Source organism: Pogonomyrmex barbatus, unplaced genomic scaffold (genome assembly GCF_055798465.1).
Source record: "Pogonomyrmex barbatus isolate J1 unplaced genomic scaffold, ASM5579846v1 scaffold6, whole genome shotgun sequence".
NCBI classification, from domain to species: domain Eukaryota; kingdom Metazoa; phylum Arthropoda; class Insecta; order Hymenoptera; family Formicidae; genus Pogonomyrmex; species Pogonomyrmex barbatus.
The window spans coordinates 5,740,705-5,768,667 of record NW_028297160.1 but is presented as its reverse complement, the minus strand read 5'-3'; the positions used below and the strand labels follow the sequence as shown (position 1 = coordinate 5,768,667).

Genomic DNA, 27,963 nt, shown 5'->3' with positions numbered 1-27,963 from the left:
GTGAGGAAAGAGTTGACTAGAATGCCAACGCAGAGCTTAAAATCAGTTTACTCGTAAATTTCTTCAAAATTTTTCCGAGACATCTGTATCTGTACTTGAAAAGACAACTTGTAAAAAACTAGATATTTCCTTGAATAATTGTAGCTTTGTTGTTGACGGGATTAAAAACATATCGCCTTGCGTTTTTTAGTTGGTCAGGAAATAAAGAAAAACAAAATAAATAATTTTTTTTTGCGTTCTCGCGTTTTTATTAAAATACTTACACGCTTAACTTACACGTATACTACACAGGTGTGTGTAGTTAAATTAAATAAGACTTAGCTCCCTATTACTCGCTCGAGTCGAACTTCCGCGCTTCGATCTCGCGCTGGAAGGACGCCGGCGTAAGCTCGGCGCCCTTTTTATAAGTACGCGTCGCGACGGACGATCGATTTGCCGCTAGCAACACGGAATTTCCCAGAAGGGGAAATCGTCCCTTTTCACGATATCACGTTGGTATTTTGCTTTTAACCCTCCGACACACAATAATTTGTCGCGACATCTTGAGCGATGCCTTATCTCCCCCAGCGATAAAATATCTTCTCTAAATAAAAGTGCCTGGAGAGAGCATCGATCGTTTCTTTACGTGTGCGACGGAAACTTAATTATATAATCAATTCACCGTTTTACTTTTTGCGCTGTAATTTTACGCTTGTAGGTTAAACATTTATTTTTTTTTTTTTTATATATATAAAAATATATCATTTGTGATGCGTAAGAGAATTCTAAACAAGAAAAGCAATCTAAGAGAATGCGAAGACTTGACTGCACTTTCGACATAGGCGAACATAATTTTTGAAGATTCGTTTCGCTAGCACAATATATCTCGATCAATAAATAAGAATTATGCAAAAAGTGCAAAAGTTAACACTTTTCTGTCCGCTAAAGTTTCGATTATTTTTATTGTATTGCCTTTTGTCTTGTTTTTTTTTGAAATTCGTCTACTGATCTATATATAAAATCATATAAAATGTAAAATACATCTAAAAACATGGATATGAAAGCATTGCTAAGTTACTCGATACGATTTTATATTGCATTTCTCACCAATGATAGATGCTCAATTAACAACTCCTGAGGCTCGCCGCAATATAAACTTTAACTTTTGACAATCGGGACAGGAAAGTGCTAAGGATGATCCCACAGCCGATGGAATCGTTGAATTTCCTCTCATCTCGTCATCCCCTCCTCCACTTTAGGCTTCGTCATCACGCATCGACCCCTGTAGCAAATCTCCGTCATGTGAGACACCTTCGTGGTGGTTGAGGTTCTTAGAACTTTCCCCAACATCGTGGAATTCGTTCTAAACACATTGCCCATTTGTCTGATCGATGTCGCTGTCCTCGTGGTTGTCGTGGAAGGCGACTCCGTTATCGGAACCTCCTCGGATGGTACAACCGTGTTCGCGGTCGTGTCCGGGATCAGCGTGGTCGTTTCGAACGTCGTAGCGCTCCCCTTCGCCGTCGCCCCCTGCGTTCTCACGGATTTCGTCGCACTTTCCTCGATCTCCGTGCGCTGCGTCGCGGAAGTATCCTGCGGATAATCGGTCGTGACGAGCTCCTCATTTTCTCTCGCCACGTACACCGAAGTGGCGTCGTTCAACCTGGAGTCCTTATCCGTAGGAGTCTCGTTTCTGGCTTCGGTTACCATCGCGATCTCCTCCTCATCGGAGTTTTTCATGGTGTCGAAGATGGCCTTCACGTAGTCGGAGAGCGTTTTCACGCTGCCGTCGCCCTCCTTTCGCGTTACAATCCCGGGGATGGGCGTCGTGGAATACGGATTTGACGCAGTTTGCGATTTATCCAAGGCCGACGGGTATCTCACCTCGCTCCATTTGGCTCTATGATTCTTCGGATGCGCCTCGTTATCTTCAACGTTCTCCTGTTTCTTCAGTGTCATTATATGTTCCTTCACTTTATCGATGGCACTCAGCTTTCGCGTTTCTTCTTTCGCGAGGTCGGTCGAGCCTGCCATGCTATCCTTGTCTTTTTTCGTGATTTTCGATTGAGAGGAGTAATCTAACGGCAGTTTATATCTCTGACTAAACATTTGAACATTTTCCAAATTATTCTGTTCGCTTTTGTCTTCTTGAGAGTGTCTGTTCGAGTATTCTTCCGATGTAACTTTTTCTTGCACTTGAATCTCTTCCTGCGACAAGCGGGTTATTCCTTCAGTTGATGTCGTCTCTCGAGACTCGTCTTTCGATCCGTTTGACTGTTCACTTATCGTTGCGATGCGTTTTTCGCCGTTATTCGATGTCAGGGTCGTATCGATCGGTGTGTTATTCTCTTTCAAAGTTGTAGCTTCATCGTCATTGGAGAGGATGTATGGCGTCGTCATGGGAGTCGAGATCGTCCAGTCGGACAATTCCGTAGTGAACGAAGTAACACGAGTCGGAATGGATACTTCGTCGTTCTTCAGCATTTCCTCCAAGAAATCCTGGAGAATCGATTTCCGAGTCGCTTCTGCGGCCGTTGTGGTGCTTGCGGTGACGGTCGTCGCAATCGGCTCAGCGGTGGTGAACCTTGATTCGCGAATCGGTTTGTACTTGTATTGATCTTGAACCAGATTGTTCACTGCGGAGCTGTAATGTTGTGATTCGGCGGTGACGAAATCGTCCACGAGAGGTCTTACCCGCACGCGGACCTTCCTTCTTCGGGTCTGAAAGATAAATTTCCCATTTATTTGGTGCAGAAAATCTTTTTTCTACAGAATCACAAAAAAGACTCACACGATTGAAAAATTTTATTATTCCTATTTTTATAATTTTTACATTAAATAGAGATTTTGATTATTTTTTACATTTTTATTACATTTCTAAAGCATATTTCAACTTTGTGTTAATAATTTTTGATCCAGGTTTTAAACCGCCGTAAGATTTTTTTATTATTTTTAAATGCGATCGACCTGGAATAATCCATAATTTTTTTATTCTAAGTAAAAGTAGATGTAATCCTCAAATTACAACTATGCTACGTTCGAATTTAGTAAAATTACTTAAAATTAATTTTTTATTTTACGAAAGTATAGAATTCTATCATTTTATTTTAAAGAGCATTTTCCACCTTTCTACCGGCAGGAGGATTGGCGATATTTTTCGTCACTTTCGTCACGTCATCTGTTTGCTCCGTAGAAGTGCTCGTCCAGTCTCGCGACGTCTTCAGCAACGTTTCCTTATCATTCTGAACTTGATCCTGAAGCACTGTCGCCGGCGTCACTGCTGTCGTGGCATTCAATTTCTCCGTGTGACTTTCCTGCACGTTTGTTTTCCATCCAAAGCCATCCATCATGCCGATGTTGTCCGCGTCATTTTGCTGTTTCTGATAATCCGAAGAAACGACCACTGTCACCGACGACACGTCTGGCCCGGCCGTAATGATTTCAGGCGCGTTCTCGTTCTCCTGATCATCGCCGGTTCTACCTCGACCTCTCTTTGATTCGCCAGCCACGCGATTCGAAGCGAAGCTCGGCTGGAAGGATGTTTTCGACAATTTCGTAGACCATTGGCTCTCGGAGCCGTAAATGTCACCGGAGTGCGCGTTCGCATCCGAGTTCGCGTTACTCGAATGGCTATACTTTTTTGAAGAGATGCTGGCCAGCTGGGTCTGGTCGTACTCCTCGCGTCCTTGCGACACCTGCTCCGGTAGATCGCCGAAGTTTAGAACAAATTCCTGGGGCGGATACTAGAAACATACACGCTACATTTGAGCAATCTGAAAGAGTGAGTTATAACTTTAGAGGGAAGAAAATGTTAAAAACAGAATCGAGTAACCAAGCGTTTATATATAGCCGATAACACAGCGAGCTTTTGTATTGTGAGCGAAGAGACGAGGAAAGAAAGTCGTATTTTTTTCTTCCCTTTGGCAACTTTTCTATTTGTTACATTTTATATTTGTGTCAGAAAATTCACTTACACTTTCGCTGTTCTCCTCGTACAACTGCGCCGGTCGATTCTGACTCGGCACGAATCGCGGCGTGACGTCGAAATTGTCGTCGTAGACAGGCTGCTGTCCGGCCGCCGTCACCGGCAGCTGCTGCGGCGTTATTCGGGGGTAGTTTTCGTCCAGCGGCAGCTCGTTGTTCGCCTCGAGCCCGGATTCCGTGGTCGTCGTGACACGTTTCTTTCCCGGTCGGCGAACTCTTCCGCGTACCCTCGTCGATTTTGATTCCTCTGGTCTCGTTTTCGGTTTTACAGTGAACGCAGCATCGTCCGGCATTATCGTCGCAACAGGTACGACTTCCGTCGTCGTGCTCGTCGTCGTTGTTGCGAATACCTTTGTTGTACTTGGACGACGGTTCGAGGTCTGATATTTCGGACGATTTTTCAAAATGTGACTCGGACTTGATTCCACCGCCGTCTCGTCGCTGGGGAGGATGTGCTGTATCTACGATGTATTTGTCTTTATTTTTCAAGCATTTCAGAAACGCTTGATTTTGAATCGCTGTCCGCGCGATGGGGATACGTTGAAGGGAAGATCGATGGAGTGTTATGCAGAAATTTTATTTTTAAAGGATCTGGTGAAAAATATCTTTAAGGGAATATCAGGAGAATTGAAAAATTTTAGGTATTGAAGAGAAGATTGATGAACTGTTTTACGAGAATTTTGTGTTAAAATATTTTGGAAAGTAGTATTTAATATTTAAAAGATCTAAAATCTTATATTTGCTGCTAAGAATCGTTATCTTTTTATTAAAATTATACTATTATGAGCGATATAAATGAGATATAAATATTCTACGATTATTGATTCCTACGATTATAGATATTCTACGATTTCCTGATTAAAACGCAAATTTTTCAAATTTCACAAAAAAAAAATTGTTATTCAGAAATTTAATTTTTTTTGTATTGAAACTTATTTCTTTTTTCTTGCGGTTAATATTTCGCGAAACTTACCTCGGATAAAGCGGGTCTATACGTAATGGGCGCTTGGAATCTATTGTCCACCGATGGATGCAATGGATGAACCGGGCGGAAGCTCGGCGGTCTAATAAATCCGTAATCAAAGTCTTCCTCCGCCGTGCGGGGTGTCGTGGTTGTGGTCGTCGTCGTCGTCGTCGTCGGTGGTGTGGTGGTAGCGATCAACTTCTGCTGCTGGGCCGCCTGTATCTTTATGTATTCGTTACCCTCGGTTTGCACCTGCGATCCGTGACTCTGCGGACGCGTGCGAGTTCTCGTTCTTTCGCGATGTCGATGACCGGTGCCGCGACCGGAGTCGTTATTCACGACGCTGAAACGTACATATTCGTCCTGGGAACCACGGGGTCGCGTCTGAATCGCGGAGTCGTGATGAGTGCGACCGCCTAATCGAGCTCGAACTCGCTGACGTATTATTACGGGCGCCGGAGTGGTCGTGCTGGTCGTGGCGATCTGGAGCAGAAACGATATAACGACATTTAAATACTTGTGCGAAAGAGAAAAAAATCATGAATTTTATAAATATATTGTACAGAGAAATATATATTTGTCGTATGTAGTGAAGTTTAATAACGATGATTAAATATTTATTTGTGAAAATATAAATCATGAATTTTTTATAAAAAACATTTACAGATATATACATATATATTATAAAAAATATTTATAAATATACAGACAAATATTTGTCTTATGTAGCAAAGTTTAATTCTGTGTGCAAGGAAAATTATTTTTTGTATAATATACACAGAAACATTTCTGCATAAGATCCTATCGTCTTTATATGTCAAAGATACATAACATTTATAATTACTCATATATAGGATTTATAAATAATCGGCTATAATTCATCACAGTTTGCAGTAAAATTTTAATCAAACATTTTTTCATAAAGGTCTTTAGATAATGCAAATAATTGAAATATTCATATAACGTATTGCAGTAATATCAGTTTAGTACGTACTTTGATAAGCGATAACAATTTGTCGTATTTCTAATAAAATTTTGATAAAAAATTTTAGATTCATATATAAGAATGAAATTTAGGTAAATTTAGGTAACGCAAATAATTGAGAAATATAACGTATTACAATAATATCGGTTTAATACGCACTTCGATAAGCGATGGTTCCGTGGAGGGAATCTGCAATTCATAATCCTGCTGCTTGCTCTGTTGAAGCGGAACGAAGATCGGTGCGGCATTCGGATCGGTCTCTATCGCGGCGCTCTCGATCTTGCCGTCGTCGACATTGCGGAACGGATTCTGTTCGCCGGCGTTATAATCCGGCTGTGTCTGCGCCACGTTGACCTCGTAAATCGGGGAGTACCGATGCTCCTCGCCCGGTGTGACTTGCCTAGTGTCCTCTGTCGCGGCTAGATTGTAGTTGGCGTCTTCCTGATAACGCGGATATTCCTTGGATTTCTGCGGAATCGTTTGGTCCGGCAGATTCTCGTTCGCGACCTGATAATTGAACCCGTTCACCGGAGTTCTTTCAAGCCCCGAATGCTGGAAATCGCTGTTCTGATCGTACGCCGCGTCTTGCTGCTGCTGGTAGCGCGTCTCTTGAGGGTGGTTTTGCGGATAATTCTGACTTCTGGAATAATCGTCGGACATCAAGGGCGTGCTGTGCTGGGCCGTGACCTCGCGCAACGGCGGATAATTCTCGGTCTGCGTGGGGATGGGGGTCGGATAACTCTCCGCGTAATTGCTCATGCCTGACGGAGGGATTTCCTTCTGGTGGAGGCTAGAACCGGGTCCGCTCACCGACGTGTACATATCGGGAGATACGTTACTCTGCGAATCGGTCTGCGGATAGTTCTCGAAGTTAGCTGCTGGAACGTTGTGGCTTTGAACCTGGATAAATTTAGAAAACAATGTTTATGCGAATGCACAGTTTTCTGCCTCTTTTTTCACAGTTCTTCATAATTAGGTTGGGTATTTTTGTTAAAAAAGTTAATCGTACCGTGGATTGATGGGAACTCGCTCTATCTCGATTCCTATACTTCTGCGTTCTAGATACTGGTCTTCTGTGTTCTGCCGCGCTATACTTCTGCGTGGTTTCTGGCGTGGTTTTCGCCTTCGTTGGCTCATAAGATGAATCGCGATATTCCTCCGTGGTAGTCGTAAATCTTGATTTAGATCGATTATATATTGGTCTCCGAGTTTTGCTACCAGGTGCTTGAGTCGTCTTGGGTCTTGTAGGTACGATTCTGCTTCTGTGCATAATCAGAATTCTAATATATTACCCTGGCATTCACGCTCGAGAAATTTTTAGAGGTACTTTACATAATCTTAGACGTTAAATGGTGTAAGAGTTTTATGTAGAGAAATTTTATGCTTTTCAATGTTATTATGTGCACCATCTTGAATATCGATGAAAACAATGGAGAGAAAAACGAAAAAATATAAAAGATTTTATTATTAATCTAATAATTATGAATATTTACTTTCAAAATTTAAATAACAAAAAATATTTTATAAAGAAATAGTAATAAAAAAAAAATTACTATATGTCGTAAATTATAATAAAATTACCTTCCTCGTGGCCTATAAGTCGTGGAGCTTATACGAGCAGTCGTCGTTCTCGGCGTTGAGGTTGTTGTCGTGGTCGTCGTCGGTGGTAGCGTCGGAGCGACAGGAGGATTTCTCTCCTGTTTGTCCAACAAGGAATTTACCAAGCCCGGCAGATGCGGAGAGATCGGCGGTAATTCCGCCGGTAAATTATATTGCGTGGGTCCAACTGGCGCTCTGACGTCATTGGCGTCGTACGAATCACCCAGATTAGTCTGAGAATGATACTGCTCGGCGGTGTTGTATTTCTGAATCTCTCTTTGCTGGCTGAGCTCTTGATTGATGAGCGCCAATTGAGCTGCCAGATCCTGCTCTTTTGTAGAAGGATCCTGCGAATTTATCGACTTGTCCTGGAAATTCGGTGTACTCGAGTAAGATACCTCCTGTCTATAACTGACTGTCGTATCGAATTTAGGAGGCTGAGTAGTCGACTTGGACTCTTGTCCGTAATATTGTTTCGGTTTTGTCTTCGCAGATTGGTCGTCGTAATACGTCGTAATACTGGCTCCGGAAGGCGGCTTACTGTCATAATACTGCTTGAATCTGAACTTCGAATTTGAAGATGGCGTTGAATAAGAGTGCTCATACTTAGGGCTGCTGGATTCCGGGGAGAAGTTTTGAGTGGTCGAGGAGTCGTAGGATGCGGTGGTAGCGACGGATCCACCTTGATCAGCATCGCCATAGGAATTTGGCTCGATTAGTGGCGTCGGATTGGGATTCTGTTCGTCCGTCGAGGTGTTTGATTCCGAGAGCGTGTTGACAACGACGGAACCGATGTGCGGTGCTGGGAAGGGGATTTTAGAGTAGCCCGGGGGTGGATCGAAGCTCAACGGAGCGACGAAGAAAGGCAATTTGTCGACTTTGCGCTCCACCCTGTTGTGGTCGATCGACGACAAGTAGGGAAGATCAAACTTCGCGTAACCGTAAGGAGGGTCTAGATTTGAAGGGCCCACGAACACCTGTGGACTATCAGGGCCGACGTTATCCAGAACGGCGATGGTTTTCGCATGTTTTAAGAGTCTCAGAACATCGGTAACTTTGACGTTATCTAATCTAGACGTGGGACCGCCCATGTAAACGGAAAGGGGTGGCTGATTAGGCGACGGCGTGGTAGTGGTCTCACGATAGTTCGACTGTTCCTGATATTGGTTGACCCGTGGACGTTGTCTACCGCGAATTTTCTTGATCCTGGTACCTTCTGTAAGATGCTGATGACGCTCTTGTTGTTCGCGGCTCAAAGCTTGAGACTGAACGTTTTGATGAAGCAAGCTCGGATTGGTGGGACGTAATTGATCCTCCTGTTGACTCTCCAGGATCCTCTGTTGCTCCAGCCTTGCTAATTTTTGGCTCTCTTCACGTTGTCTGGCTTCTTCCTCGCGGCGTCTCTCCTCTTTGATGCGAAGCTCACTAAGCCGTCGTCGTTCGAGCTCTTCCTGTCTCTGCTTCTCTCTAGCCTCGCGAATTCGATCCAGTTCTCGTTGCCTCGCCATTTCCTCCAGCCTTTCCAGCTCCTTTCGTTTTCTCTCGGCCTCTTTTTGTCGCAACAATTCCTGTTCCCTTTGAAGCGCCTCCTGCTGCAGACGCGCCTTCCGTTCGAGTGCCTTCTGCTCCTCGTTCAATCTAGTGAACTCTTTTATGCGTTCTTCCTTCAGGAATTGCGCCTTCTCTTCATGCTCCTGTTGAATCTGTTGCAAAATTTGCCGCGCATAGGTTTCTTGATCGGGCGAAAGAGAGGTTTGGTCGAAGTTTCCTTGATTTTCTCGTTGTTGATGATGTTGACGAACGGGATATTGCTTCCTTCCACGAACTCTTTTCGGTTGACCTCTTTGCGCTAGCGTTTCCGCCGGGACATATACTAGTTGAACCTAGAAAGATAAATATTTGCTACTGTTAAATATATAAATCTTTATATAATCCTAGCAATCATAGATATTTTAATAAAAATAATTGCTTGATTTTAACATTTGATTTAATGAATTAAAAATCTAATAATTTATGGCATATTAATAAAATATTTTTTAGATAATATGCATTTTGCGATGTTGTACAGATACGATCGACTCGACGATTAAATTTTGTTGTATTATTATGTAACGATTATTAATATTGATAATTCCATATATATATATATAATTCCATAGATAAATGTAAATAGTTTATTAATAAAATTTGAAGAAAGAATAAAAATTTATTGATTTATTTCTTTGTAAAATTCGATATTTGTTGAAATAAGTTGCTATTTTAGTAGGTTCCACTTTTGTGTTTAAGAAATCAGATCAATTTATCGTCCTGCTGCGTGCTCAGTTCCGGTTTCGCTCGGTTGATATATGAATCTTGCGTATTTCATGCACGCTCTAATTCTGTTAGATTTAGCGATACCATCGCAGAGATGCACATGTAAGAATTGGTCAATGGAACTTGATAAATTGCCACATGAAGACTTCATTATACGAACCTCCTCCTCCTCGTCGTCGCCAACGTTTTCGATTAGAGAGGATTGCGGTAATGTCGGTTGTCCCTTCAAACGTTTTTCATCAGGTCTCTGGTTTCCTTGTTTCGTTACGTAAGCATGTAGTTCTTCCTCCACATTTCCGCCGTGTTGCAGTATAACCCCTTGACCCTGAATAGGTAAGTTTGAAAGTTTTTGGTTACTATTCTGATAAGACGCCTGTCCCGGTCTTTGGGGTAGGAAGTTCTGAGGGGGATGTACCGGTGGAAGAGGTCCCGAAGACGGATGTGAAGGTACCAAAGCTTCCGACGCTAATTCTGATGTCGTTTGCAAGTTGCCTAAGGAACTAGGCGGTAACGCTTGTTTCTCATCTTCAGCATTACTGTAGTCACCGGAAATGAATGTCTGAGTCTACAAATAGAGATAAAATTATTGGGAATTTAAGCAAGAAAAAACAAAAGTTGAGACTTATACAAGTTAATAAATTTTAAATTTCTGTTAAATTTAAAAAGATACATTTAAAGATACATTATTTAATGATATAATTAGTTGCATTTTCTGTGTAAAAAGTTTTTATCAAATTTATTTTTTTTTTATACATAAATGTAGCTTGAGTTTTCTAAAGTTCATATTTTTTTATTTTTTTTTTAATTTTATATTAACAAAATAAGCCAAATAAGGAAACAAATTTCTTGACATTTATTTAGTGAAAACATTTTATGAAAAAAAAAATTAGTTTTGAAGGCATCTTATATTTTTCGCGGAAACTGAATTTTTTACTTGAAGAAGCTGCTGCTGAGTTTTAAGCTGCTGCTGCAACAGAAGGAGCTTTTGAATACTCTCCTGCGTCTTCTGCAGCTGAATAAGTTGCTCTTGATACTGCTGCTGAAGGGCCGGCGGTAACGAGAGCGATTGGACTGGATTCGGCAAATGCGTAGCGCTGCTGGAAGACAGAAGTCCGCCTTCCGCGTTGCCGCGTGGCAATTGAGCGGACGCGGTTCCCGGATTAGCCAGCGGAATCCACTCGCTGTTGGAGATTTGTCGTGACCATCGCTCAGCCGCGCTTCCGTCGAATTTGCCTAACAACGTTAGGACGATGATGAATACCGCGGTTGGTGTGAAGCATCTCCGCACAATCTAAAACCGACGATATCGATTAATTGATTCGCGGACGCTAAGTAATTAACTTCGGCGACGGCACGTACAGTATATTGACAGCATAAAATTGCTTCGATTGACTTTGCACAGTGGATCTGGATGGATCATCGACATTGATTCGTTTTGGCGTAATTTATATTTATCTTAAAAATATAGCATTTCTCTCTCTTTCTCTGTGTGTGTGTGTGTGTGTGTGTGTGTGTGTGTGTGTGTGTGTGTGTGTGTGTGTGTGTGTGTCTTGTCTCACACGCGCGCGAGAAGGAATGCAGTTTTGTAATATAAAATAAATCTCAAACTATACACGGTACATAAAATTAAATAGAATTTTTACTTAAAATTTTGCAAATTCTTTATTATTTCAATCTAACTTAATTATTAAAAAATATAAAAATATAAATCTAATATATATATATATGTGTGTGTGTGTGTGTGTGTGTGTGTGTGTGTGTGTGTGTGTGTGTGTGTGTGTGTATGTGTGTGTGTGTGTGTGTGCGTAAAATAAAATAATAAAAATACAAATATTGTCTATATTATTTATATTTTATTAAAAAAGATATAATTTATTATAATAAGGGGAAATGGTATTATTTTATGTATTAGGAAGCAGGATGTAAAGTGCATTAATAGACAACAGATAAAACGTGGTAACGCTTCGTGCGGAACAAGAAGCCAACCGCAATCTCACCGCATCTATCATAATGCGAATAAATAATCGAGGTATTTATCGTGGACCAATGAATCGGCTACGACTCTTTAGGATTAATGGAATCTGCGGTTTCATGATGCGACAAAGCTGCGACGGACAAGCACACACATACATAATGCTATTAATTAGTTCCGATATTAATCTCGATCTCTATTATTTCTCATCAAAGGTTTCATAAATCTCTCTTTATGACGATTGAAATCTTTGAATAAATTATCTTCTCATTGCAAAAGAAATTATTATTCCTACGTTATTTCTACAAGTAGAAGAAAGATATTTGACGTAAAGATAAGGTGAAAATTTTTTTGTTACGTTCATTAAAATAAATGAAATAATTACATGTTATTCATTATCATATAATTTTTGTTATAATATAAATACAGACAGAATTTTTATTTTTTGAATTTTTTAAATTTAAGTAAAGAGAATCGCTTTCTTTAATTAGACAGTTATATAAATTCTAATGATAAAGATAAATTGTCAGAATTGCATGCATTTCTTATTTAATTAATTACATAAATTTAATTAAAATTTTTTATATAAATATTTCCCGCATTACGGGCGCGGTCGACACGTAGATGTAATTATGCGATAAACTTTACATCCTTCCGAAGGATGAATATATGAAATTAAATTTCATGTTTATATATTTATCTTTACGTAACTAGAAATATAAAACTCTTATTCCGGAATAGAAAAGTTTCATATTGCGTGACACTTCGATTTCTGATAGTCGCGACTGACTCGTTTCGCACACATCGCGAATATCATAGATCGATCATTCATCTCGGACAGAAGTGCGAGTGACGCGTATTATTGCATTCGAAATAACACAACGGCTGTTGTTCTGATATCTGCTTTCCCGATACAGTTTCCTTCCCGTTTCGCTTCCATTCCGTTTACCGCACGCGGAATTGCACGCTGATGTATTAATACTGTCTTTTGCGATCTTTCTGTCAAATCAGGCGGTTCGACGAAGAAATGAATCGCCGATGCGCGTGTCACGTAATATCTGCGATAGCTCTATCATCGATATTCCCTTTTTACTTAATTTTTTTAACGGATACATAATATCAAACTGAATTACAGCTCGAGTAATAGTGTGGCTAGCATAAATCATTAGATGCATTTGCGCGTGTAAAGGCAACTTTCACTAGAGCTGTCGCTTTTGTCTATTTACACGTTCGCGCAATGCCGATATATTTCAGAAAAAGTTGCTACCAATTTCACAAATAATTTGCTCGGCTAATAATTTCAATTTTTAATAATTAGAGAAGTAATTAAAACGAGAGGGAACAACGACGTTTAATTTTGCTTCGATCGTGTACGTGACGTTGATTAGAATCTGAGATACGTTTATATATTTTTAGATTCGTTCGTAACGACGCTATATATATATATATATATATATATTTCGCAGGAAACATATATTGAAGTGTCGGGTGACATGTCGGTGTTCCAAGTGAATGTAGTCGGCCTTCTAGTTACAGACACGGAAAATACAGGTATGCAACATACTTTAATCTGTTTTACATCCGCGAACATATCGTCGAGAGCGTGACCATTCGCTTAAAATGAAAAAGAAAAGTAATTCTTTTGTTATTTGATTTTTTATCATGGGTAATATTCAGTCCTAAGGTCGGTTACTTTTTAATAAATTATTAGCAAACAATGAACGCAATAAAGATTTAAAATAAATAAAATTATTAAATTTGTTTAAAATTGAATTTATTATATTTAAATTTCAAGCTAATGTTCTTTTGTCTATTAAATATATGCACAGAGTCGAAACGTAGTTAACTAATGCTAGATTATACTATTAATAATTGTTTAGATAACGGTGCTATTAAATTCATGCTATTGTTAAATTATTCTATTAATATTATTATAATGACGCAATCGTTACTATTATTACGATTGCAATTATTAATGTTTAAAGTTGATAACCTCATCGCGTGTCGCCCACGAATCGGAAAACTTCTGGAGTGCAACGAGCTAACGAACTGTGAATCGCTTCAAACAGCGTACGGCGATTTCTAATCGACGATTCGGTTGGAACTATCCAATCTTACGAGATCGCGAGTTACGAGACGAAATTTTGACGAGAATGATGGCTGATGGATTGCACGAGTAACTGCGCGGGAAATAAGCGCACGCGATGACGAAACGAGTAAAATCATCGTACCGATGTGAATTGTGTCTTAACATATTTGAATTTTTTTATTTAACATAATGTACAAGCATCAACAATCTGGAAAAAATGTTTTGAACGTATTATCGTTTTGAAGATATTATCGTAAGGCTCTCGATATTATCTCGATGCAATTATCGTTTGCACAATGATATGATCAGTATGATTATCTCATCGATGGGGAACGCGAGGAATGCTGAGAATTCGCCAGTTCCTGAACTACGGCGGTTTTCGAATTAGTAAATTGATTAGACTTGCGTGCTACTGACATGATTTTTATTACGTGCCATGAACGCGCCTATTTTCATTACGGAAGATCGCGTGTCGGACACGCCGCACGATTTTTCTGCTTTCTTCGCGATTTTTTCCGAGCGCATTCCGCGACCGGTCGTTTTAGAAACGAATCCATCGAGTGTAAAATAACGGCGCGATCCGCCGGAAGGGCTTCTTGTCGGAAAGAAAAGAAATCGATGATGATATGAAGCGTCGCTCGTACGTATCGTGTGTGTGTGTGTGTGTGTGTGTGTGTGTGTGTGTGTGTGTGTGTGTGCGTGCGTGCGTGCGTGCGTGCGCGCGCGCGCGCGCGCGTGTGTGTGTGTGTGTTTGTGTGTGTGTGTGTGTGTGTGTACGTAGCAATGAAGTTCTAACGGAAAATTATCGACTCGTCTGACGAAAGTACCAACAATGAAAACTTCACTTCCAAGGAAAACGAACATCATCTAATTACACGAATATGTGCTATTAATAATTTAAATATAATAAATTAGGAATAATTATATCTAAGCTAAATTAAAAACATGACTTTGTAAATGTGATACTTAAGTTGCATTAGAATATTTTATTCTGAATATTGGAAAACAATTGTAATACTTTTAGTTACTTGATATTTAACTTGATTACACGAAAAAAATGGAATTTTTGCTGAATTATCAAAAAATTTGGTCAAACACATATCTACAAAAAATAATTTTATTCGGCCAAGTAATAAGTAATTACTTACAATTAGTAGACTTTTCAAATTAGTTGATAAAATAATAAAAATTTTTGCAATATCATCAGCGTGTTGCATAATTATTTTGATATTTTGATTGCTTGAAAAAAATTATTATTTTTAGACATGTATATGATGTATATAAAATAAATACTTGTTAAAAGGCAGATCAAAAAGTATTGATTTAAAAGTTATTATCTTATTCCTTCAATTATAAAGTTCAGAATAAATCATTCGATAACAATGGCGTCGCCAATTCCATTTTCAATTCCAGTCGATAGCTTCCCACGCGTACCTAGTCGCGGGTGTGACCAAAGTTCTATCTGTTCGCCGTTCAAAAGAAAATGACTTTCTCTCGGCGTGGAGTTGCGCGGAAAGCACGAGGCGATATTCCGCGATCTCGCTGAGCTTCGCTCCTAACATTTGCGTCGATGCCAATTCCATCGGTAATGTGTGAAATTATCAATCGTTCACTATATGCAATTATCAATCGCTATATCGCCGGATCAGAAACGGAGGTTAAAAAGGAGGTCGAGCACCTTTCTCTCGAGGAAGGTAGCCCGGGTCCTCGGACGAAGGCGCGGTCACTCGGCACTTTGCTCCGTGCATAGTCGTGCTTTTAGCGTGTTGACTGTCGCGAGATTAAATTAACATGAGAGATATCATAAGAACTTTCTTCAAATTGTTAAATGCCAAGTAAAAGATTTTTCTAAAAATATTTAGAAAGATCGTTTAATATATTCTGTTATGTGTGAGAAGGATAACATATTCAATATTTATGAAATGATATAAATATTTAAAAGGTGCAAATATCTTTTTTTATGAGATAAATTATGTTTTTCGATATTCAAAACGTTTTTTCAACGTTCTATTTCTCTGCTGAGGCTAGTCGACGATGTTAAAGCTAAGTATAATTTAGTAACAATTTGCGTTGTTTCAACAGTTATTAATTTCACTGTAACTGTATAACTCTCTATAACTTGACTAAAACTTTGTTGGCGTTCCATGAATGGCTTCTGTGGAAATGGATTTGGAAAGAGCAACTTTTTTCATTCATGCTTCTGTTTTGAGTCTTGTTTAAGTCCGGAAAGTCTTGGTAAGACCATACGGTGAACTCGCACGCGAGTGTGCGTAATCCTATCGAAGTCTGCAAAAATGGCATATTCTCGGCCTTCGGAATTTCACGCTCTACTTGTACACGTTTGCACTATCCTGCAGTCGCTCGCGAACTTTCGTTTCTTAGATTTTTCGAGAGGGTATCCGTCGCGTCTAAGAGGAAAGCGCTAGCGAACGATATAAGTTTCGATCGAGTTTCTTCTAAATGGACTCCGCACGCGAGTTCAGAAATAGCGTTGCTCGATGGTATCTTGCGGTCGTGATTTACTGGAAAACATGTTTCGTTCTTACAGATTGTGCGTGAGTGCGTGAGTGCGATTTTCTTAATGGCGACGTAAAAAAATTGGATTAATGAAATTCATAATACTTAGCATATCTTAGCACATTCATTTCTTTATAAATCAATCTTCTTCGTGAAAAGCAGTTTTACTAAAATTATTATTTGTCAAATTAAATGATTTATCGTAAATCGGACTCATTAAAGATGAAATTAAATCCTTGCGGAGAAAAGCCATTATTAACTTATCAAAGTCAGTGTGGTATCGTTTTATTTACCGTTTTCATGTCTAATTTTTATCGAAGCGCTTCTTTTAAATAAGTCGGTACTTAAATCTCAAGTAAATTAATAAAGCCTTACGATAAGAGATTAGATTATAAATTATTTAAGAAAATATTTATTACTAATACGCGTCTCTCCAGAGATTCGTGATATATCTCGAATCACTACGTCGTTCAATCTCACTGTAACTTCCAGAAGCCATTGTTTCCTCTGCATATAAGAGCAGTAGCTCAAATTTATCTGATGAAGACCCGTGTGCAACGTGCAGGGCAACAAATGAGCGATTGTATTCGCTGGGAAAAAAAAAAAACGATATCCGTAGATATCCGGGGTATTTGCAGATTCGTTTTCTACGGTTGAACAATCGCGCATTCTGCAGACAGTTTCGCGCGTTTATTTCTTAACGTAATAGATATACAATTTTATCGTCTGAAAGGCTTTAGACGTGACCGCAAGGCCGGCAAAACATCTCCATCAGCGGGACGCGATCTCTCGATCATTTCCTATCATCACCGGGAGATCACCCGGGCAGGTTTCACATGCTCGATCCGGTCGGATGACCGACGCCTCATCGACGTGCCACTTATTTTGTCGCCGACTTTCCTCGCGGTGTTCCCACCTTTACTTTCGCCTTCGAACTTTTGGCTCCCACTCGAGCGCGCTGCACCGAGACCGACTCGGCCGGCGGTTCTCCGGCGATTATCGCGAGAGATCGCTTACTCGACGCGACTTCCGACCATAAAAACGAGTAAATAGCATCCAGCCGGAAATGAGGGAAATGTACGTGTAACGGCCCGATGGAAGAACGATGTCGTGCAATGTGAAATTTATTCGGTCCAGTCCGAGAAAAGATTAATTTCTATCTGATTGCATAGAAATACCGTGCACGTTTTCTCCTGCGCTCGAGGATCGCTCCATTTTATTTGGACAAATTAAAAAATTTCGATTTAATTAGTCGTAATGTCAATTAGTTTTAATAGCGGGGTCATTATCCTTGAATAGGATACACCCGGGTGACAATGACTCAGGATGCGATGAGATCAGCGCGAAGGACGATCGCCGTGCACGAGTCGCGATTGTACGCATTGTTCGCACGCAATGTGTGTGCGAGTTTTTACGATTCACACGATCATATAGGCATAAGGAAGTGTGGTGACACAATTGATTCCAAGTTTGTCAAACAAATTTTCAAACTTTTCCTACATTATCTTTGTTTGAAAGAAGAATATTTAATTAACTTTTCTTAAGGGAAGAATTTATATTTCAGAAATTTCTCTTTTACACGTGTAAGAGAATTATACTTAATTCGCTACAAGGCAGGCGGCACTTTCTTGCTGATAATCTGAACGCCTTTTATATTTAATAAAGATTTTATCGCGAATCGAGTTTCTGCATACTTTCCTCGGAAATAATTCCTTCGCCTTTCGCGACAAAGCGAGACTCGTCTGCCAGGTGTCAACCGGCATGACGCGAGTTTGTGTCTCGACAAAACGTAATTAAGAAGAGCAACGGAGATCGCAAAATTTTCCTAGTTTTATTTCGCTCACGAGAGCGGCACGCGATGGAAGTATTAGGAAGTCGGAGGCGGGGATTCTTTTTTCTTCGTCCGGTTACGTGCCACTTAGTTCGGACTTTTGTTGCGAGGATTTCCGCCTACGGCTGGCCTTCTAGCGTAGGAGAACCTTTTTGACGTCACGCTCCGTTGCGGAACTTCGAAAATTCTGTAACTTTGCAAGAAGTATTTTACCTTGATGTTAGTAAGAGTCGCGTATCAAGAGTCGTCGGAATATCTTTTTCTTTCTCATCGTTAAAAAATCCTAACATCATTAAAGTTCTAGAAGCATAATGCGTCTCATCTGAGGATATTTGAAATTAAAGTTTTCTCAAAGTATTTGTTTTCTTTCTTAGAAGAGCCTTAAAAATATCACAAATTAACAAAAATAATAATCAAAAATAATAAATAATAATAAATAAATTTTATTTTAAAAAATGTTTACGTTGAAAATTACTCTATATGGTTCACTTCACTAAAGCTTTTGGAAAATGTATTGTCTTCTCTTTCGAGATCGCAAGCAAATGTTTAATTAATTAATAATTGTGTGTATTTGTGTTATCATTAATTAAGATTAAACATACGAACGCGGTTGGTACGCTGAACATCCTCATGAACAATGAATGTGCGGCAAAACGTGAAATTTGCCCAATTTAGGAAAACGAAACTGTTTCGACCTAATTATCATCTAAAGCGTAATCTATAAGCGTAATGTTTATTTTCGTAGAAAATTAAGATGTAAAGCCAATAAATGTCAGCCTCTATTATTGAGTCTGTTATAGAGTTATTGCATAAAATTTTGAATTTTTTAAAAAGAAATAAGATTATATACACAGATTTTTGGCATATGATTTCAATTATCGTATTCAATACTGTTATCCATTAAAAAATAGTATTGATTTCTGTTTTTTCGTATGCTGAAGCTTAAAATACGGGATAACAGAAATCGTACTTTTATAAAATGTTTAATAATGAGAGTACATATTTTAAGGCAGACTATTTGAGTATCACATTTGAAGAATTTTTTATATCTTTCATAAATTGAAAAATTAATTACAAGTCATAAATCTTACAAGGGAATTAATTTTGGTCTAATTCTATTATCAGATAAGATATATTTCAAGATCTTTTGCGTAGATATATATATCTTTTATCTGAGCACCAGATTAATTCGTTCGAACTAAGGGACTTTAATACGCGGAAATAGGAAAATCCGCGGAATGTTTTCGCATAACCACGGATATTTTTATTCGCTTATACAACAGATTGGAGGAATTTCACATGTGTAGTGGTAGATGAGGCAAGTAGGCCGCGAACTATAACTCGGGCATTAAATCACGCGATCGGAGATATTAAACTCATATTCAGATTTCACTTGAATGCCCTGTCGAAACGGCCCGGGCCGGGAGAAAGGAAACGCTACCTCCATGGAAAATCGAATAATAGGCAAAAGTCTCGGAATTATTCGCCGGCGGGAGCGAAATGCGGGTCAGTGTGTGAAGGAGCTCTTCGCTCCTCGTGTCGCAATTCAGGAGGTCGGCGACCGTCTTTCTCTACGTCTTTCTTTTATCGCGTCGCCATTCTTCCTTAGCTCGATTCCGCCTCATGCCCCCGAAAAGCATGGAAATTACGCGCTAAATGCGCTTCATTTGCCAGCAACATTCGCTCGTTATACATGGTCACTCGACGTTATACAATTCCGTTTAACGACGCCGTTTCAAACGGGATTTCGATACTCGTGAAACGTGCTTTACGGAAGGAAGACATCGGCGGTCGATACAAATCGATACAAATGACATTTCACGTAAGAACTCGTGCTGCTTTCTCTTTCCAATTTTTTTTTTTTCTTATTTTTATCTTTTTGTGTTATAGATTCGGCGATCCTTAACGCGTTCACGTTGAACATATTATGTGACGCTCGTCGTCGTCCAACTTCGACACGCTCATTAAAACTTGACGTAGTTTATATTTTTCTGCCATATTGTACGTGACCGCTCATTTGATTTCGCAGTACACCGCAATTCCTTAATAAAATCTGTGTTTAAACACGAAGATCTGGATATAGGCTGTATAGGATAGGGCTGTAACGTGAAGAAAAAAGGCAATTGTAAATTACACACGCATGATATACGACCCAATTACAGCTGATTGAACGGAATATGAGTACAAAACTGTATCTTTATAGGTATAAACTGTAAGCGAAAGGTGAAACGATTTATCGATATTATCTGCGAGTGAAATGTTTTATTAGCTACGCCTATAGGGAGACGCGCTTCTAAATCCCGAATGTTATCGCTATTTAATATCCGGTGGTATTTCTTAGGCTGTTTAATAATCATAAATTATGTACTGTGAAATTTTACAGCATCGGCGTACAGAGCGTAAGTTAGAAAGCGTAATAACGGGGGAGACGCATCGACACACTGGTCTATTTTACAATTATCTCGGTGTTTGAAAGAGTGTAGTCGCCGAATGTTTCGAATATTTCAAATTGTTTTTGCATATCGAAGAAAATATTACATCAATTTAAAAAACATGCGCATACAAGTTATACAAGTGTTATAAAAGTGAAACTAAGATTCTGAAATTTAGAAATAAAAACGTTTATACTTTATTTCTCCATTTTCAGCATTTTTGTGCTGAAAAATAATCTAAACTTCTTCGTAAGAGAATTAATAAGATCGTTTATATAAATATAAAGTGAATTGATAAATTGATAAAAAATAAAATTGTTTTTAAATAAATCAATTACGAAATCATACGGGTTTGAAAATAGAGCGTTTCATTACATTTTACATTTTTCATTATTCGAGTATATTTAAATTATTTAAATAACGTGAAAATTGTAGGTACATGTGTACATTGATATTTATTATAATAAAACGTTTTTCAGTTACACGTTTTATCCTTCAAAGAGGTCGAAATCAACCAGAAACGTTAACCTAACGTCAACCTTTCTACAGTTAATTACGTACATGTTCTGTTAATGGACGTCTATAATTGAGCAAACTATCCATGCAAATTTATACAGGACGTACAAAGTGAAATTCTCTTTGTGCCAATTTTTCATGAAATTGTACAGCGATTTATTTTGTCATTTTGTGAATGTATTAAACATTAATAATAGATTACTTTTACTTTTTGACATCATGTGAAATAAAAGGAGCATATTTATCTACGCGCGCGCGCGCGCGCGCGCGCGTGTGTGTGTGTGTGTGTGTGTGTGTGTGTGTGTGTGTGTGTGTTTGTATCTATGTGTAATCTTATATTTTATAATATCTTACGTAAAACTAATTGTTTGAAAAAAATTCCTTATATATATCTTCAATATTTTTTCGACAAATTGTCATATCGAAAATTTTTTTGTATACAAAAATGTTAAAATATAATTATATTAATTTTTCTTTTCTAATGTTCGATTTAAAACGAATGATTGTACCAATTTAATATTTTTGAGAATATTGTACAATTATTATTCTATTTTATACTGATTGCAGTGAAAAAATAATTGTATGTATCGGTAACTGCAATTTATTGCGGATGTGAAATTACACGAAGATTTTTAACGCACTATCACAATCATTACGATATCTGCGGACTCACCATTGTGCAGGATGGCTGTACTTCCGCACTAGGTCACAGCACCACCCTCGACCTACTACCGGTTTCCTTTTGCTTCCTCTTTTTCCCTTTTCCCTCCTTTCTCTCAACTTCTACGAACTTCACGAGACGATACCGCTTTTGTTTACTGATCGCGTACCCCACACTCGCTCACATTGCACCACACCGGCACACGCGCCCCCGGCCGTACCCCGATTTTATCGTAATTGAAGCTCGATTTTCTCGTCACTTTGGAGCTCGCAGCGAAACCCTGTATACGCGCAATGTTTCGTCGACACCGTGGTAACACGTGCGGTCTTAGGAACACGAGCAGTTTGAACGGGCTGTCCCAGAAAGGACAGGCTATATAGATATCCCCTCCAGAGGACGATGGGGAACTTGCGGACATGGGTACACCGGCGAACCATGATCCAAGAGAAAGCCTCTCCTTCGATTGGTCCCACGATGTTGATGTATGCTGGATGTCATTCGGAAAGACGAATTTCAGTCGACTCAGTATTAGCATCTTCTTTGTGCTCGAAATTTAACTCGAAAAAAGTTTGGATAATTGAAGTTTCTGTCTTTGAAAAACAAGATTTTAACGAAAAAAAAAACGCTCTGTTATATTGTAAAAAAGAAATTTTTGCTTTACATATAACTTGATGTATTTAATGTCTTTAAGAATTTATCGCAATGTCACAAAGAGACCATTTTCAAAAGTGTCTGTAGTTATTTATAGATCTTTGCGGGGATAGAAAAGCTGAAAATCATCGTAGAATCGGAATCAATCATTTTTCGTTTGCGTTCCTCGATATTAACATGCACTGTTCCGATCTTTTTTTACGGTGATCCAGTTGCAGCGCGTCATGTTTGAACTATGATGTTTTATGCATCAGGTACAGTGAATGTCCATATAGTAACGCATCAATCAGAAAATAATAGATGCCAAGTGTGATAGATTGATATTATCCTACTACCATTGTGTGTTTATCTAAACAATTAAAAAACATTTTTTTTTTGTGTAAATGATTGATACGCTTCGTCAAAGTCTTATAAAATTTTACAAGCTTCTTCTATTGTCTTTCAAAAACAATAATGATACAAGATGTTATAATATTTTGTATAATAATAGCAAAATATGTAGTAGGAAATTATATGCATTAAAAAAAGGATACAAATTTGCATAAAGCAGCATTTTGTATTAAACACAAAGTTTTATAAAGTGATATATAACAAGTATGAAATGGAATTTTAGAAAACGATGCTTCTTTCTTCAGTTTCTATTGCACAGCTCGTACAGAAGTAAAGAATGGGCGGATATTGACATAAAATCTCAAAGCCTTAGCCTACTCCGGTGGAATGTTTGCCAGAGAACGTCGGAAACCAGCGTACGGAGCCTCGGACTTAATTTAGAAATAAATTTTACCTTTTATATTATCTTTATAAAATTAATTTCTCTAATATAGAAATATTTTATATATATATATATATATAGTTAATGTATACGACACATTTTAAACTGAAAAATTTTGTCCCAAATTCTATGGCGATCGTCTGTAGGTCGTCTAGAATGGACTTTACGATAGAGAGAGAGCTGCTCCGCTTCGGCCGGAGCTCGCAAGGCGAGCGAGAGAAGTGAGAGGAGAACGGAGGTATATGCGTGTTACTCGTTCTTATGCAACTTCTTGATTGGAATCGTGGGTCAGTCAGTTCGTCGACTCTTACGGAAATATGCGCCGGCCACGATCCTCTCGCCCGCAGGAAGGAACGAAGCTCTTTGAGCGCCGGGATTAGGAAACGCGTCGGCCATCAGCCGCGCCTGGAAACATATCGTCGATTCTTGTCGCGATCCGTAGTCACCGTTCTCAGGATGTTGCATCCGACGAATGCTTCTGAATGAGAGCCGAGTTTTTGTCCGGGAAAAATACGCTCGACTCCGTGGAATTTTCGTAATTCCTCACGAATATCGATTTCATCTTCGCAGCGCTCGAGTAAAAGTCTAAGTAATCAATTGGAGACGCCTGCATTATTTATAATATAGGATTAGCGATATCGTATTACATTTAATTCTGGAAAATTTTTTCGAATAAATAAGTTATTTTTTAAAATAATTAAAATTATCGCAGACTTGAGATAAATTAAGTCCTGGACGTGATATTTAAAATTTAAGAATTATAACTAGAAACTTGCACATTCTAGTTCTGATATTTTAACAACACATTATATTTTAAACAATAAAAACAGTGTAGAATTTTCTGTTGTATACAATTTTGAAGCAGGAATTTATTTTGGTTGCTAGAAATATATTTTTGTCAATTTTGTGTCTCAAAAATCTTATCTTAAGAAACGTATCCTTTTGATGTCTATGGCGAGAAACAAGGACGAATGGGATTTAGAATAAGACAAATCTGTAGAAGGACGAAGCAAATCTTCGAATTGAATGCCCGGATATACGGGGGGGTGTTGATGATTGCATGCCTTCAACATTCGCACGGCCCCACCGGACATGTTTCATGCTGTTCTGCATAGAAATGATGAAAAATATGTCTACATGAGTAATTAATGACCTGGCAAATAGATCTTTATTATGTATATGTCGCGCGGCTTATTTTCTTACCACAAGTGAGGAATGACAGACTTTATTAATATCACAATACATGTTCGAGTTTGATACAACAAAAAATTAAACATTTAAAATAAACTTATTACAATATTAATAAAATTTGTATACACTCAAATACACACAAATTTCTTGTAGCACATATTTAGACTAACAGTTATGATTTTTTTGTACGAAATGATTATTCCAAGATGTCTTTTACCTATCTTGTCTACAGCCTATAAATCTCTGCAGATGTCTAAATTTGATCGGACATTTGGTAGGATAAATTTCTTGATTTTAATTCTGCACACACAACGTTCAACGTGAACGTTCTCTCCAATCGTTTGACGCCTCTTATTGATTGGCTCGCTCGACCGATGGGTGCGTAAAATAAGCAAATAACCGTTGAAACGAGGGTGAAAGCGAGAGAAATTCGCTACCTGTCCTATTGAAAACCATTGTCGCAAATAAGAGCGCTTGGAAATCTTTACACCGCGTCATTGTTCCCGAAAGTGGACGTTAATCAATTTGCATAATCGCCGCTGCGAGCAACCCTCGAAACGCGGGCCACAAGTGCCTGTACCGATTGGAAAAACATAATTTCTCCTTGCCGTAGAAAGTATTCATATCTGCCGGCAATGGAAGCCGTGAAAGTAAAATACGCCTAGTCACTATATTACTTCTATTGTATCCGCTATTATCGAAAAAGAATTAGCGAAGAAGCTAAGCTTTTTTTTTTCATGACAAGTCGGAAGTCGATTAATCAGCGAAAAGAAAGAAAGAGAGAAAAAAATGAGATAGACATCGCGAATACGTATATAATAACGGTGATTATGTACGTCCAGAATAATAAGCAAGCTGTTGTTTCTGGTATTGATGTAACTACTTAGCAAACTACTTTAATCGAGAATATATGATATATGTATAGATAATCGTGACCAGATCTCCGTGAACGATAATAATGTTACTTTCATGAATTTATTTCTGTAAATCTATTGTTAATCTATTTTGTCCTAGGAAAAGTGACGCGCACATCTTTATTTTAACTTAAAAGAATTTTGATATCTGTCTGACAAATTTCAACATATACAGCTTTAATTGTAGCATAAAAACTGTGAGATTTTTTTCGCTTTTTACAGGATTATGATAAATCTATAAAAATACTATTGTGGACATTCCGTACAATTATGTAAATATTCTTACTTACTTATTTAGACCTTCGCCTTTCCTTTCACTATTGCAATTTAAAAATTATCTCTCGGCTGGCCTGTGCCTGATTTTCCAGCACGCGTGCTTGTCGTACGCTTTTCGCGAAACGCGGCATTTTACAAAGCTATCCCAGCTATCTCGCGAAATGTCGGCAGAAACGTAATCGGAATCTTCATAAAATGCCACGAGGCAAATTTATGAAATATGCGTATTAAAAGAAAAACACCTCTGTAATCTACGCGATGATTGGCGATTTTCTAAGAAAATAATATAATTTCGCAAAAGGTTTCTCTTGTGTCTGCCTATCGGCTTGATGAACAAAACAAACGATAACATCTTACGGACGGTCAATCGGGATTATCCTTATAAATAAGTTACAAAGTGTACTTCTTTTTTTCTTCCGTACATAAAACGTGTACTCTCTTTGTGGTAGCCGTCCTTCGCGCGGGATTGCCTCGGCAAATGGTCAAATAAATTTTCATTCGGCAAAACCCGAGGGAGTTCCCCGAAGACACGGGGGAGTTCTAGAAAAGGCGAGATTGCTGTCACGAGCACGACACTAATTGATAGCGGGGACAATCAGGTTTTATCCCGTCGCCTCCAGAGTCGCCGCAGGTGAAAGCGACCCGCCCGTGAAGCAAAATGCATTTGTACCTCATGGCCGCCCCTCTCATCATGCGCTTCTCCTGTGTAATTATCTTAATAATTCGCCGCCGTATCACCGCATTTCCACCGACTCTCGAGCATTCTTCCCCCCCACCCCCCTCCTCTCCCCTCGTCCCCGTGCGGTCGCAACAACGGATATTGTGGCGGCTCAATTTGCAGTGATTTGACTCCGTTTGCCTCTTGCAAAAGAATTACGCGGACGGAGAATGTCTTCTCCAGCCGATTTGATTATCGTACGACTAATCTCTCATAATTTGCGAAATAACGCCATAAACGGTGAGTAGACGTTGCGTTTAGTAGTACCGTTGCAATTAGCAGATTGATCGAACGGTAATGACTAAGAAAGAGATATAATCAGGAGATAGGTATAACCAGTATCTTAATGATGATCAAATTGAAAGCAATGCAAAGTATCTAATAAAGTCAAATATTTAAGTTTTACTGATAGTATGATTGACAATTCTGAGTTTGTCAGATAATAATAACTAAAGTAGTGATTTGAACAGATATTATAGCGTTACACAAAAATATTATAGTATAAATTATTATAGTATAAATAGTATAAATAACGATTTTAGATACAATACTGATAAGAATAAACATTGATACATTGATACTGATAAGATATTATTGCGTAAATAGATTCTAATAAGCTTACAATTATTTATATTTTTAAAACAGGATTGAATTAACACGAAAGTAAAATACCGAGAGTAAGATATTTAGTAAGGCAGAATCTTTAATGCCTAATATAATTTTTTAAATTTTAATTCTAATTTTAATTCTTAAATATGTAAATTCAAAATAATTGTTTATGTCGCTAACTAACTCATGTTGTTATAATAAATTGAATTAAACAGGAAACCAATCGAATGTGTTAAGAAAATATAATATGTAAGGAATTTTATTGTTATTATTTAGTTATTATATTTTGTTTAATATTGCATATAAATAATAAATATATTTTTTTAAATAAAAAAATATATAAAATACATATTTATATATATATATATATATATATATATATAATTTTAATCATTTAAGTTTTATCATTATAAATTTTGTAAAAAGAACATAAAATGTTTTGAGTTTGCAATTCTTTTAGCATTTAGCAATTATCTTAAAGAACAATGAACGTTACATTATCCGCGACGTTACATGACATTAGTGTCATGGTTACCTCGTCATGATACAATTCTGCCCAGAATTGCGAAATTCTGCGTGTATTACGCAAAATAATTTACTTGGAAAAGAACTTTGCTCTTCCTTTTTAACGGGAGGAGAGGGGAATTACTTTATCACGAAACAATATTAACGAAAGTAATTTCCTCCAGTGATTTAAGCTATTTGATTTTGACGACGTAACCTCGTAAATTGCAGCATGATTAGATTAATTACAGAATCACGACATCGCAATAGCACTCTCAACACTCCTTTCTCTGTTTAAGCCGAGCTCCCTCCATTTCGGCATCAGGCAAAATGCAATCGCGTTTTGTGTATTGCGCTCAATAGTCTGACAGTTTGCGAATTGGAGAGAAGATGGCCGGAAGGTAGCCCGAAGTTTCAATTAGAAACTAGTCTATTTCTGATGCACTAGCCGAGCTTACTGCATTCTGCAGAGCATCACGTAAAACG

At 38.4% G+C, this 27,963-nt stretch overlaps 2 protein-coding genes across 3 annotated transcripts in view; one reads left to right on the top strand and one right to left on the bottom strand.

The window, feature by feature from the left end:
• Positions 1 to 221: 221 nt before the first annotated feature.
• Positions 222 to 23,232, bottom strand: LOC105424200 (uncharacterized). Its single transcript, XM_011634308.2, has 10 exons — positions 21,855 to 23,232; positions 10,759 to 11,115; positions 9,985 to 10,389; positions 7,494 to 9,394; positions 6,922 to 7,174; positions 6,072 to 6,812; positions 4,937 to 5,410; positions 3,954 to 4,424; positions 3,105 to 3,722; positions 222 to 2,700 (listed from the first exon to the last, which is right to left on the bottom strand). Exons 1-10 carry the CDS (start codon positions 21,855 to 21,857, stop codon positions 1,210 to 1,212), a joined length of 6,714 nt encoding a protein of 2,237 aa, XP_011632610.2. The 5' UTR covers positions 21,858 to 23,232; the 3' UTR covers positions 222 to 1,209.
• The window catches only part of LOC148935120 (uncharacterized), a 23,250-nt gene continuing 6,725 nt past the window's right edge, over positions 11,439 to 27,963 (top strand). Inside the window, exons 1-2 of one of the 2 annotated variants that reach the window (XM_089082411.1) lie at positions 11,439 to 13,347; positions 27,777 to 27,962. In XM_089082411.1, the coding sequence (XP_088938537.1) occupies positions 13,290 to 13,347; positions 27,777 to 27,925 (207 nt within the window). In that variant the 5' untranslated portion in view covers positions 11,439 to 13,289 and the 3' untranslated portion in view covers positions 27,926 to 27,962. The remainder of the gene's footprint in view (positions 13,348 to 27,776; position 27,963) is intronic. The other variant, XM_089082410.1, reaches the window with a different exon arrangement.

Coding starts and splice junctions, on each gene's coding strand:
- LOC105424200 (XM_011634308.2), bottom strand. Junction 10,390..10,758: donor CTCAGCAGCAGCTTCTTCAA/GTAAAAAATTCA, acceptor CTCTATTTGTAG/ACTCAGACATTCATTTCCGG. Junction 4,425..4,936: donor ATAGACCCGCTTTATCCGAG/GTAAGTTTCGCG, acceptor AATACATCGTAG/ATACAGCACATCCTCCCCAG.